Here is a 13,903-nt window from a genome sequence, read left to right as displayed (position 1 = left end):
ATCTTTTGTTCACTGATTTATACAAGACGTGATTTTAATAGTGTTTTTGATAGCAAGTGACTCATCACATGGATGTATGCACTCATTTGTCAAACATCTAAATGTCCAAATGTACATTCTCATCCCCCAGCTGTCCGATTACTTTCACTATGCGAGTCACTTTCTTGATGGCAGCACAAAGAAAGAAACAACAGTGTCCCCTCAATGACAGCCCTGTAAGGAGCAGCCAGTCCCCTAAGAAGGTATTGATTGGCTTTTAATCAGCCACATATGGGGCCTCTTTATCACATGCCACCAGCTAAGACCTGCCTGCCAGAGGTCAGAATGCGATTGGTATCTATCAGGGCTGCTGACCTTGGGTGTGTTTGTTTTGGGGCTGCAACAGAGATTCTTATCGGACCTTGGCAGACGTAGATAATTCCGTTTACCTTCTGGGGAGACGGCAGCCATTTTACACTTCTAAAAGTGAATTTTGAAAAAGGTATTTGCAGAAGACAACTCAAAATTTTGATGGAATGTTATATAAAGGATTAGGGAAAAATACACTGATACTATATAGACAGGACCAGTTTCAACATCGCAGGCAGCAGCAATGGTCTGCACCCTCACTTTTACAGTGTTCCCAATACAGAACCAAAGTGTTGTCACTTCCTGTGCTAACTGTTGTCCGCTACCTTCTGTACCTAGATGGAATCACTCATTAAGGGTTTCTTCAACTTTCCCTGTAAATAACCCAGGATGCTTTCCTGATTTCTGTTTTCCTACTTGTGGAACAAGAGCTAGAGGTTTTGGGTTTTACTTAGATTCTTTTCTCTTCGTTTCACATTGACAGTATACTCTACAAATAGTGTCTTGCTATTTAATCTAAAGCCCGTGCGAAAATTTGCATCACAAACCTAGACAACATCAACCAGAAATCCTTTAAAAAAGCTCAAATAACTCATGATTTATGTTCGATTCATGTGAATGCTCAATCCTGCACGACTTTTTGTCTTTGATAGAAATCTCTCTAAGAAATTTTTCTGTACACTGTTTGGCACTAATGCTGTACTAAATCACATTCAAACCTTCCAATTTCAGTGACAGTAATCTTTTGTAAGTGCATTCCAGGGACATTCACACACTCACCAAAACTTTGTACACTTTCTGCTAGGAAGTTCAACATTTCAAGCCACAGAAGCACACTTTACTTTTGGTTTTACTGCTTGGGTTCAAAAGCAGTTTAGGATTTAGTTAAGTCGTACTCTAAGAATCAGGCTTACTGCCTTTTCAAACACTGCTGCACGACTGTCACTTATCACTTCCTCTTCATATGCTGCAGCCCACTGCAGTTCTTTCTGCCGTTGCCTAAGACCTGATACGACCTCTGAATCAAAGCAGAAATATTTGCCTCCTGCTTATTTAAACCTTGACAGTTCTAATCACACACTGCAAGGTGCAAGATAATTCTTCATAATGGACACAGTGTATGCCATCTGCCCAGTTCAGCTGTTCGGTTATTTATAATGATACAGAAAAGCATGCAGTGTGCTTTCAGCCCACTGTTTCTCTCTTTCCACACAATTTGGCTTTGTTTCTTTTCACCTTTATCAAGGTGTGAGGATTTATGTGTGTGCGCAGTCATTGTTTGCACAGTTTTAATTTGTACGCTCTTGTACGCTCTTTACACTAGCTGCTTTTACCAACTTGTCTGAGTGTCCTTGGCTTAACAGACTGCTATGATCCTCAATCCTTTTGAGAAGAGGGCTGCAGGAGACAAACACAGAATTGCTAATATTTAAATGGACTAACATACTGTGTGTTTAGGATTTACTTACAGATTGAGCAAGCATGTGTTCTGGTAACTAACTTGTTTTTATATACCAAAAAGTTGGAAAAGAGCCTTAGAATGAGCATGTTGTACTTTGTGCAAATGAGATACACTGTCCAGACTGAAGGACTACAAGACTGACCCGTAGGGCTGCACTCGATTCTGGCCAGCTTAGCTGCTATTGGCTAGGAGTGGCGACCTCTCACTCCTCAGGAGACATGTCAGGTTCCCCTGCACCTCAAGAGGTGCTTCAGCATCCAGCACAACTATTGACTGCTATACTTACAAACTATTCAGACGTTTGTCACATGATCAGGATTCTCCCTGACTTCAATGCACTCTATCTCCTCCCTTTCTCTTTCCCTTTCTCTTTCCCGCTCCCTCTCCCTCTCCCGCTCTTTCCGCTTGGCCCGCTTCTTTTTCTTGTGTCTCTTTTTGGACGGCGGGAAGAAGGTCAGGAAGACAGGCAAAATGACAAAGCAGTGCAGCACAGTGCAGCCCGCAGTGAGGAGGGAGCACTTGAACAGTGTGTAGGTCAGATTGGAAGGCACAAACACTAGGGGCATGATCCCAATCACAAAGCAGGATGTGTTCTGCAGGATGGCAGCCCCGTGCTCCTCCAGTGCCAACTTGATGCACTGTGTCCTAGTGTGCTCGGTGGCCAGCACAAAAGTGTACAGGTGTGGTGCACAGTGATCCATGGCAAAGTTGAGGGTATAAATAAGGCACAGGATTGAGATGCTGTCCATGCCGACATTCCAGAGAGTCATCAAACCCAAAACGCCCAGCTCCACGGATGTAACTGTGAGGATGAGCCAAAAGTTTCCCAAGGGGTTGATGACCAGGAAGAAAGTGAGGATGAGGATGGTGAGTACGCTGAAGCCTGAGGTCAGAATGGGGGAGATGACAGAGGAGCTGTACCGGTCCATGAACACAAACGTTGGATTGAAGGCAATGAATTTGATGCTGTTGATCAACATCAAGGGACGAAGCTTTTCCAAAAGCTCCACCACCTCCTCCCGCTTCTTCTCAGTGGTCCGCGCTACCAAGTACATCCTTGAGGCAATAATGTCGTATTCGTCCGTCTCACGGTTCTTGGAAAATATGATGTCCTCTGTGAAGTGCTGGTACTCTGGGCTGCGTAGGAAGGAACCCTTAAGAATGGTGATGAAGTCAGTCTTAGTTGATGCACTCACATTCACTACCCGCAGGTAGTGGAAAAAGTTGTCCATCCAAGAAATCTTGTTGAAACCATGACTCAAAGTCTTCAAGTGCTCCTGCACTGTGGAGTTCCAGTACTCGATGGGTTCATAAATATAAAACCCAATCACTGGACTGTAGTTACTAAAGTATTTCTGCTGGGTCAGAGCGTATGAAACACTCGGGGAGTTACTTGCCAACAGGTTCACAATATTTGATCCATCACTGATTTGTAAACATCCCATGAATGAGAAAGAAGCGTAAATCAGATACAAAATGACCACAAAGGGTTTGACATAGGTGTTGGTAATCCATTCTGTGTAGTGCTCTCGCAGGAAGTGCTGGATGAAGTGATTCTGGTATGGTACACTATCGTGGTGCGTGGACAAGTCATGGCCATCACTCATCATGGTTTTAAACCATGTGGGCTGGCGGTCCAGGTACTCCACTGAGGGGATTTTACAGCAGAAGATACTGTGGTAGCGGTTCTGCTCAAGCTGTCCGGCAAACACCAGACAGGAGCCGTAAAAAGAGAAAACATAGAAGTAGTTGACCAGGATGGCCACACACATGCTCTGGCAGAAGATTTTAACTGACTCAATGTTAGTAAAAGGGCTTGCTCCCATGCCAAAAGTGATGATGTAGAGCGAGCTGGTCATAGTGTAGCACACCATCACGTCAGCAAAAGCGTCTGCAACTCGCTCCTTGAAGGGCAGGTTTTCCCTGGTTCTCCTCCAGCCCGCCAGCAGCTCAAACACCCCTTTGGTTCCATGGCCTGGAAGGCAAGAAAGAGAAATGTGTAAGTTCTGATATGAACATGCTACCAAAGGCAGGACGTAAGTGTTCCGTTTGCATGATTTGTGTGTCTGAAAGATGATAGAAGCACCATTATCTTTTAACTCTAAGCTATATGGTTAGTTGAATGGTCTAAGTTGTGTGATTGGACTGAATTGTGAAACAATCCAAAAACATATCATTCAACTTAGAGGACTAAAATTATTGCACAAGTAATCCAGAGAAATTATAATAACACAGAGAAATAATTACTTCAACTGGGGTTTACTTATTTGTTTGACTTTCTGTGAAACCATGACAACTGGTAGAATATTTGAGACACTAGGAGCTTTTGAAAGTATTCATTAACATTTTCATTTGCAGAAGTTATATTTGATGGGAACCAAAGGACCAAAGCATAATCCAAATGTTGACCTTGAAAATATTCATCCAAACTACTGGTACTTTTGGCATGAAATTACAGCGATAAACACGGTTGATTGGTTAAGTGTCAGTTTTCCCCCCAACAACCAAGCAACTTATTTTTAACCTTACTGTGCCCACAGTGAACCACTTAGGAGTAGGGTTAGGGTTGCATTTAAACAATCATAGTTCCTTTCATATCAGATTTCTTATGCATTTTAACTACTCCTATAAGATTTCCATTTGGGAATTCTATATGTAACATTTTTCTATAAAGGAGCAGCATTGAACCTAACACTAAATCTAACAGGTAACTAGCAATCTAGTGAATGTTAAGTGGTTAAAAGCCTGTAAACTAGTTTCCTTCATATTTCCATTTATTGTACTCTAACACAAAAACATGTAGCTACAGAAAAAATAATAAAGGCATTAAAAAATTTGAGACCCTGTTGAGTATTCTTGTAGAGGGGAAAGAAATCCATTAGAAATCAGAGTCTGCAGTTAGAATCACCTTTAAAAAATTATTAAGGCCTTCAGTGTTTTATTTTGTCACACTTATGTGTGTGAGAAACCCATGAATTTACAGAATCTTCACAAAGCTTTTATTTAAACCTTCTTAAACACTATACCTGGGGTCCAGGTTGTAAGGACTTTGGTGTAAATGCAGTTTATAACACAAAATAAGACACACAAAACCTGCCATTCTTTAAATATGCATCATGGGACTCATTGGACAGACCTCTGCACTCATCACTGTTTTTCTGTACTTGTCCCTAAAAAATTAATAAATAACAAAATAAATACATAATACTGTTCTTGTTTGTGGCCTACATCTAATGTTATTTAGTTGCGGCATCAAGATTTTCCCACACCACCAGTGGCTCCTTCCTCAGTCATGAGTTTTGACCTTGGTGGCGAATACACAACAGTAAAGGTGACAGTTACTATGACACTGATTTATCAGTTCTTAAACGTTTTGTTTTGATGTATGATATATATTTGAAGGATGCCATTATTAGTGCACTCTTATTTTTAAAAGCTTACCAGGACTGACAGAACTGCTAAAAAAGCTGCACCGTGACGAGCCGGATTAAAAGTTCAAATTCAAATCTGAGCATCCTGCACCTTCAATAGAGACATTTTCGTTTTCTCTTCATTTATGAGATACAGTTTTACACTGTCCTCCTTACCATGCCTCAGCAAACAGCGTCCACATATGTCTGCAGCAGGCCCATTCATGTGAGTCAAATCTGTGGGATTTTCACCAGTCAAAAATATAGCCATGAATGCACAACATTCAAAGACATAAGAAAAGCCACAGTGCAAAACCTCCCACGCTGGAACACCCGCCCGCCCACGCACACTGTTCATTTATTTGTAAAATGCCCTAGCTGGATCGCTGCAAGCAACTGTGTTATGAATTTCTGAACATGAGAATCAACTTAATGCTGTTCCAGCAAGTAAATATCTCAGCACACTATTGAACACTGGATTTAGCTCATTCGTACATTTCTGTGCCAACACTGGCATTAAAATGTTCCATTCAAATTTAGCAGGTGGATATAGAAGTAAGAGAGATTGCCACCCTTGACAGCATTCTAAATTTCCCCTTGTTTGACACACAGGAAAAAAAAGTTAATTAACTATAAAGGATTAGGCCTATGTAATGAGTCGGCTAGATGGCTCTTCCTGCTTTTAGTATTATTAAGCTGTACTGCAAGTCAATTAGTTAGTGTCAGTTGGTTTAGAGGTGGAGAGAGAGAGGAAATTCACTCCCTTGGTTTTTACAGGATTAATCCAGGGGAGTCTGCATGCGTTACCCCTCACCAGTTACCAAATAGGATGTTAAGTACTGTGTCAGTTTCTAGACATGATTGGAAAAGCTCTGGGATTCATTACGGTGACTGATTGCTGGCAGGTGGAAGTGGATAAAAATAATGAGCCCATCTGGTAAAGTGTCCCTGGTTAGTAGCTGTACTAACATCTCTGAAGAACGTTTCTAACCAAGATATTTTCATGACGGCAGAAATTTCCACTTTTGTTTTATGAGCTTTGCCTGTGGATAATTTTATTTTATCAGGGAAAAAAATAGCTGAGAACAAAGCCGTCATATGAGAGAGAAAGAGAGAGAGAATATCTGGAACACACTGTAAATACTTCACAGTCCTTTTACTGTTAAGTATATTAAGTACTGTAATTAAGTACAGAGGTTACATTATTAAAAACATTGACATTAATTTGTTTAATCTAATGTACATTAGACAAAAATATGATTACATTTTTATCCAAATCAGCACAACAACACAAAATAAATGTACAGTATACAGCTAAACAACACCAAAAAAAAAAAGTACATTTAAATCTCGGGCTCTTGTGTTCTGTAGTTTCAGTCTTAGTTTCAGTTACAGTTTGTTTCTCATACTAAACCAAAATGGACAGATCCCAACAGCTGTCTGTTTGAAATAACAGTCTAAAAGCATATGGGTATCGATGTTGTGCACATTGGTAAGGCCCTTCAAACAGATCAGACTTAAGAAGCATTAAGACAGTTATTTTGGCGCTGTTTTGATCAAGGCTGCTTTTTAGTAAGAGCAAAATTCGTTTTATCACTGACAAACACTTGGGAGAATTCACACCTGTCTCGTCTCTCTGTGAAAATGCCTTTGTCTTTGAAAACTCATGCTGCTCCAGTGTGAGAAGAATCCCAATTAGAAGGTAGAAGTAATGTAGAAGAGTGCATGGAAAGATAAAAAAAAATGTGACCTGCTCACTGGGGTAATGGATATTCACACTCATGTCAAGTTAACTCAGACACTTCTTCTGGCATGAATAGAGATGAACTGGTTTCACTTGAGAACTGTCCAGTTCATTGAAAGTATATGTGTCCAAGCCTATCAACTCTTTTGTGCTCTGTGTGCTTTTCTGACAGTTACACATGGCAAAACTATGATGTCAAACTCATGACAGTGGTGCTTTTGAACATCTAAGTCGAATGCAAGCCTTTTATCCACCCTCTTTATACACTGACTTTACCTCAGAGATGATAAAATAGTACTGTAGCATTGATGAACACCTCTGATGTCTTCAATGCAATGAAAGCCTACTTTTTTAAGCAAAGAAAATTGATGAGTAATCAGTGAGGGAATTGTAAAACTGTCTATGGTTATGGTTGAAGTTTTTTCAAAGGCAAACATATTCATCCCTCAGGTTTTTCCACTTCTACGTTCATTCCCTCACGCCCGTTCCGATAGTTTCAGCAATCTCCCTCCAGGAATTCGTGAGTCCTTATATTGAGTCTACATTTATTATTCCTTATATTGATACGATAATTATTTTCTCACTAAAAAAGTAGCCAGAAATGCACAGGAGGAATCGACAGTGCAGGTCAATCACAATAGTTGGAGGTTGTGTCGACCAAACATGTAGTTACATTTCTAGGGAGGTGCCACAGGCTATGGTGTAGGGTTTCAGAGGGGTTCATGGTTACAATGTAGCTATGGCATAAATTTCCTACTGAAGCATAAATCCCCAGTAAGTCATCATTGATGCTGATCCTAACCTTGATTGTATATATCAGAATAGATCATTTTTGTTCTCCCAGGTCATGGTAATCAGAGGACAAAGAAAGTAACCATTGTACAGCTTCTAACACACATTCACAAATTCTCTTTACATTTGGAATACCAATGTATTACCAGTCAATTACTCGGCTAACACAGAGAGACAACCACTCATGTCCATACTTGACGAACAATTTATAATGAACAATAAGCCCATGTCTTTGTACTGTGAGAGGAAATCTAAAATGCCATTCAGAAAACTCAAACCCCAAACCTTCCTGCTAGGTTCAAACGTGACCACACTAACTCCTTTGTTATTCACATTTACATGTCGGATTTTGTCAGTGAAGAAAGCAAACATCAGGAGACTGATTTAAGTTGTAAAATCTTTTACTGTGTCTGCTCGGGACCAGAAAGAACCAGGACAACTACACCTAAGAATATATCTGGTTGGTGATAGTCAGTCCAGGATTCGGTAACCATGCTAAATAATATGAAAATGGAAGAAAAAAGTGGTTTATGTGCAGACAGTGGGGGGAATTTATTCAATGAGAAAGCTAAGAAGCAGGAGGGAGAGCAGCATGTGGCTGGAAGCGTGACTGCCGCTCAATGCTAATCATCTTTGAAGGAAACTGACAATTTTCTCACCGGCTGGACGTTGAAATATGCAAAATTGAATGTCCATATTTTAATGTGTGCTTTCCTGCTAATACAAATGGATGACAAAGGCTGACTGGTGAGCAGTAACACATCAGCAGAGGCACAGAGGGTCCACTTGCTCTACTGTGATGTCCTCTCCAGAATAACACAAACACGACTACCATCTTAGAACTTTAGAGCAGTGACTGCAAGTCTGCCGAAAAGACCCACACTCTCATTTGTGGTTTGTTCTCGCCATTTTCACCCACACTTACACACAAAAACACCCACACACAGACACACTAGAGAACAAGCACACAAACAGAAATGACAAATAAAGTGAGTCTGGCTTTTTTCATCTCCCTTTTTTCCTCTGAGTCTGCAGGTGGTGTAACGTATTTTTTGAGAGAATTCAGCACTTGGTCCTCATGCAGAAACTGAACAGCTGGGTATATTGACTGAGGTTGGATAATAACAGCTTATAGAGACCAATTTCAACCAGCAAAAGCAATTAACCTTCCAAATCACTATAGGTGATAACCCTAACAGCAACCCTTCCCTATCCTACGCTATATTTTGAAGAAGGGCAAAATAGACCTTTGTGGAAAAAATGTAAACAGTTTTTAGTCAGTGATTATTTTCTAGTTCGTGATTGCCAAAACTTGGGGGGGGCAATGTAATAAAAACAAAAATGTAATATTCTGATTGCCTCAGGTTAGAGTTAGTGTTAAAGCTGGGGTGCTCACTGATGATGACCTTAAAATGTTAAAAGATACCTTTAAAGGTTTATGGCTGGTTGTTTCCTGATTCTAGCCTGACACTGATTGCGTACTTCTAGAAATCCGGTAAGCAGTGGGGAGTCTAACTGTACAACTAAGAAGTAACAGCTGCAGTTTCAGTTTTGATACAGACCTCTCGTGGGGTACTGCAGAGGTTAATCCAATATCCGTTATTATTCTATAGCTAAATGCTTCCTTTCTGGACCCCCCCAACACACACAAACACACACACCACCACCCTCTTCCAAAAAAACCCAGTTTGTGTGTCAAGTACAGTCTGGCCAAATTTTCTAAGAATGCTGGAGGTTTAGAAATCTTAACAGGCAGCAATGATAACTTAAAACTACAGAATTGTCCTCAATTATCTATTTTAGTCAGTTAGAATGACATGTAGTGATGAATGTCAATTAATCAAACACAACTTGTACCTGCAATGTTGTTTAATGTCGAGTCTGGGTGCTCTGTCTAAAAAATGTAATATTGTGTATTTTTGATCCTGAGCACTAATGTGACACTCAGGTCACTGAAGCAGTGGAGTCTTCTTTTGTCTCAATTAAGGCAAATTACCCAAATCTTTTTTTGTAGATACGAAAAAGGTCATGCAAGCTTTTATCCCCTCTAGGCTTGACTACTATTGCACACTTTATGTAAGCTGGAACACTCCTGACCTCAGTATTACTAAATTCTGGTCTACAGCACTTGATGTTTCGTTCGAGTCATTTTCTGGTCATAATTACTGGTTTGGGATGTGATAATCTTTAATAATTTGTACTGACATCACTGATCAACTTTTGCATTGAGACAGCAGCTTTAACACTTCTGTGCACCCTCTGTACCCTTTGATGTGTTCACCTTTTACCTTTCTGTCTAATGGGGGGGGCAGCCTGTGCTGCCTGCCAACCACTACAGGAGTTAGTGAGGAATCAGGGATGAGAAGCTGTAGCTCAGAATGAACGGATGAAGAGGCGAGTGGTGTTGTATCTCAAGCCTCTCCCAGGCTGCAGGTACAATCCTTAATGGATTGTAAGAGGGCAGTTTGTCACCAGCTGTCCAGCAGGCTATTTTCTGCTGAGAAGGGAGGTAGAAGGGTAAAAATAACAGCCCTATTGTCCCACAGTCTGACCACTGGTCTCCTATAATGAAGGTCCCGGCTGCATTTGCCCTCCTCTCCTCCCCTGGCCCACACCAAAAAGCCACCGAGTCATTACACTAAATTACTGCTCTAAAACTTCTGGGGCACACACACTTCCAAAACACATCCATCACATGGTGATAGAGAATGCCAGCTGCTCCCGCCCACCGCGGATTCTCCCACTCAGGATGACTGTTAAAGGTACCGGCTCGTCACGCAGGTGGAGATGACAGAGGAGCCAATATCGCAAGAAGGAGGTCTCAGCACAGAAAAGTGATCCAAACTCAATAAAAACAGATGAGGGGACTGAAAGTGAGGACGAACACTGGGGAACCCAAAAGCAATCTTCACATCCAAATCAATAACTGGGTGATAACACTCCATATCAACTCCGCTTTGCTTTTCTGGGGAGCAAGATGGAAATTTCTCCAGTTTAATTTCTACAGAGCTGCCTACATGTACCCGCCTGGCTAATTGCAACTGGTTCCTCATGCCATGATTTACTAGGAGGTGAGCTTAACCCTGTTAAAGTGAGATTACATGGAGAGGTAATAAGTACTAAAAGACAGTATCATTATCCAGTCTGCAGGGTTAGATTCACATTACTGCTCACAGGCAAAGCATTAGACCACAATCAACAAAAAGTTCAGGACTCATTCCACTTTGGCTTCGAGTTACACTCAAGGTCATCTTCACCTGTTTTATAATTTAGCTTCTTGCTACGAACAAAGGTCTCAGATCTGAATTATTCATTTTCTGTTTGAATAGGCTTGGAAATTTTCACACTGGCTTCAACTGTACAGGGTTCACTGGGTAAATGAAACTTTACCAGCTTCTGAGCAGGACTGGGTAATATCTGTTTACTCTGAATCAAAGGCGGTTAAACCATACTCGTGCATTCCTAATGAACTTTAGGAGTCAAACTTTGCCCAGTTTTTGTCTTTACATTTAAAAATAATTAAAAAAAAACTCCATTCATCTACCTCCTCACTGGTGACACATCTAGGGTTAGGGTTGGGGTTTGACTAATGTCCGTGCCCTTTTATGGAATTTGTGCTTTTTGGAAATTTCATCTGAAATGCGACATTTAGTTTCTGAAAATGTGGCTAAAATAAAACCTTAATAAAAGAGAAACACGCACATCCAAAAATTAACAATTAACAATAATATGGACTCTTGTGTGGTACGATCCATTAAAGAAGTCTGTGCTCCAATTTTGGTGAGTGTAATTCAAATAAAATGCTAACTCCACAAAGCTGTGGGTGATGTAATGGAGTCTATGCCCACATTTTATATAGATTTAAATATATGTGCACTTCTTAGCCATTTCTTATATATTTTCAATTCTGCACTGTATACATAGTGTATAGAGATAACAGACTCTTTGACCTGGTCCACCCATATTGAAGCTCTGGTCAAAAGAGCTCAGCAGCGCATGCACTTCCTTCGGCGGTTGAGAAGGGCACGTCTCCCTCCTCCGATCCTCACCACTTTCTACAGGAGCACGATAGAGAGCCTACTGACCAGCTGCATCTCTGTCTGGGCAGGTGCCTGCAGCACCTCAGACTGGAAGTCCCTGCAGAGGGTGGTGAGGACAGCAGAGAAAATCATCGGGACCCCCCTCCTCCGAATACAAAACATTGCTAAAAGCCGCTGCCTGTCCAGAGCTCAAAACATTTACAAAGATCCCTCACACCCCCCACCACGGGCTGTTCTCCCTGCTGGCCTCTGGAAGAAGGCTCCGCAGTCTTCAAAGCAGATTTAAAAACAGCTTCTTCCTGTATGCCATCAGACTGTTGAACTCAAATTAAAATGCTGCTCCAATCTTCCTGGTGGCTCTATTCTATGGAGCTCCAGTGAAACACTTTTTTTATGCAACATATCTTATATCTTATATTTTATATATTATCACCACATATATATTTATACTATGTCTATAGGAATATCTGGGCATGTCAGGTGTTGGACACGTGTGTATGTATGCGTATATGTGTGTGAATATACATATATATATATATATATATATATATATATATATATATAATGTATGTGTATATATATATAATGTATGTGTATATATATATTATGTATATATATATATATATATATACACACACATACACACACACACACATATATATATATATATATATGTGTGTGTGTGTATGTATATACATATACTCTATTTTTAACTAGATTATTTATTTAGTAATTTTCTCTTATTTTTTTCCTTCCGGTAGTCTTATTTGTACATCACTGCTGCAGTTCCTCCAAATTTAATCCGAGCCTATAGCAACAAAATCTCGTTCTAATGCGCACTGTATGGTGCAATTTTGAATGACAATAAAGTTTGTCTATGTCTATGTCTAGTGCACACAAGGTTACCCTCTTTATTTAACTCATTAGGACTGCCATTTGTGTGTGAGCGTGCATGCATGTGTGTGTGATTACTGAGGACGGATGGAGGTTGAGAGACACTTTTAAAGATGCAAGTCTATAAGCAGGTGTGTTGAAGGGTGGGGGGTAATCCATTTTTAATGTAATATTCAGCAGGAAGTTGGGTCTCAAAAGGACCCCGATTAAGTGTTCTAAATAGAGCATCAAAGAGCATTTTTAATAGCTGAACAGAAAAAAGCCTCTTTTCAAAGTTAGACTCAAACTCCACCACTCCACACAAACAGCACCTCTCCAACAAAATGCTGTACAGCAAAAACAGACACTCACTGTGATGTTTCATTAAAGATCAAGTAGCAGACATTTCTGAAAGAGGCAATGGGAAAACACTGAAAAATAAATGAACAAGCTGCCTGACCTGAAGGTATTGGACAAATATACACGACTGTGAGCTCAAATGTGTTATAATGATATGCAGTCACCCATTTAAAAATTAAAAAAGACTGTCATCTTCTAAAGAAAATATATATCTTAATTTCATTAAATCCCATTAAGTTTGTTCATCTTAACATCCACCAGGTCACTGGAGACCCATCTAGAGTTAGGCTAACAGTTTTATAGATTTTTTTACCTGTTTGGGACACTGAAATGACAAATTGTAATACCCAAATTTTTGGCATGAGAGATCATGCAGAATGTGACATCTTCTATTTTCATCTTCTGCCTATTTAACAGCTAAAACTAACCCAGCCATGTACGAGCCTTAGCATTTTTCTATGTGAGCGTTCCAAACAGGTGAAAGTTCTATAAAGAGGGATGGATGTTAAACTGAACTCTAACCTTAACAAAAAAAAAAAAGAGATTGCCAGAAACCTGGTGGATATCAATAAGGTTAGATGCCCATGTAGGAATTTAAATGTGGTGTGTGACATAAAGAAGGTTGAAAATGAGTTATGATCATTGAAAATAAATTAGATGGAGAAATGTTGATGTTTTAAACATATCTGAACAAGAAAACATTTGATCCTCTTTGGTCTTCTTCAAGTGTTTATTCAAAAGTATCAATAGATGCAGACCCTACTATTCCCTCCTTTAGCCAAATCAGCTGTTCATCAGTCTCTGACATCAGTGTGCTGAAAATTTTGGACTTCAGCTGTGAGATGGTTGAAGGATTTCGTGCATCTATTGGCAG

At 40.1% G+C, this 13,903-nt stretch overlaps 1 protein-coding gene across 1 annotated transcript in view; it reads right to left on the bottom strand.

Moving 5' to 3' along the window:
* Positions 1–2,103: 2,103 nt before the first annotated feature.
* Positions 2,104–13,903, bottom strand: part of ptchd4 (patched domain containing 4) — a 63,945-nt gene continuing 52,145 nt past the window's right edge. Inside the window, exon 3 of the mRNA XM_030722227.1 lies at positions 2,104–3,785. Within this exon, the coding sequence (XP_030578087.1) occupies positions 2,104–3,785 (1,682 nt within the window). The remainder of the gene's footprint in view (positions 3,786–13,903) is intronic.

This window comes from Archocentrus centrarchus, chromosome 24 (assembly GCF_007364275.1).
Source record: "Archocentrus centrarchus isolate MPI-CPG fArcCen1 chromosome 24, fArcCen1, whole genome shotgun sequence".
Taxonomy (NCBI): Eukaryota; Metazoa; Chordata; class Actinopteri; order Cichliformes; family Cichlidae; genus Archocentrus; species Archocentrus centrarchus.
This window is presented reverse-complemented; position numbering and strand designations above follow the sequence as displayed.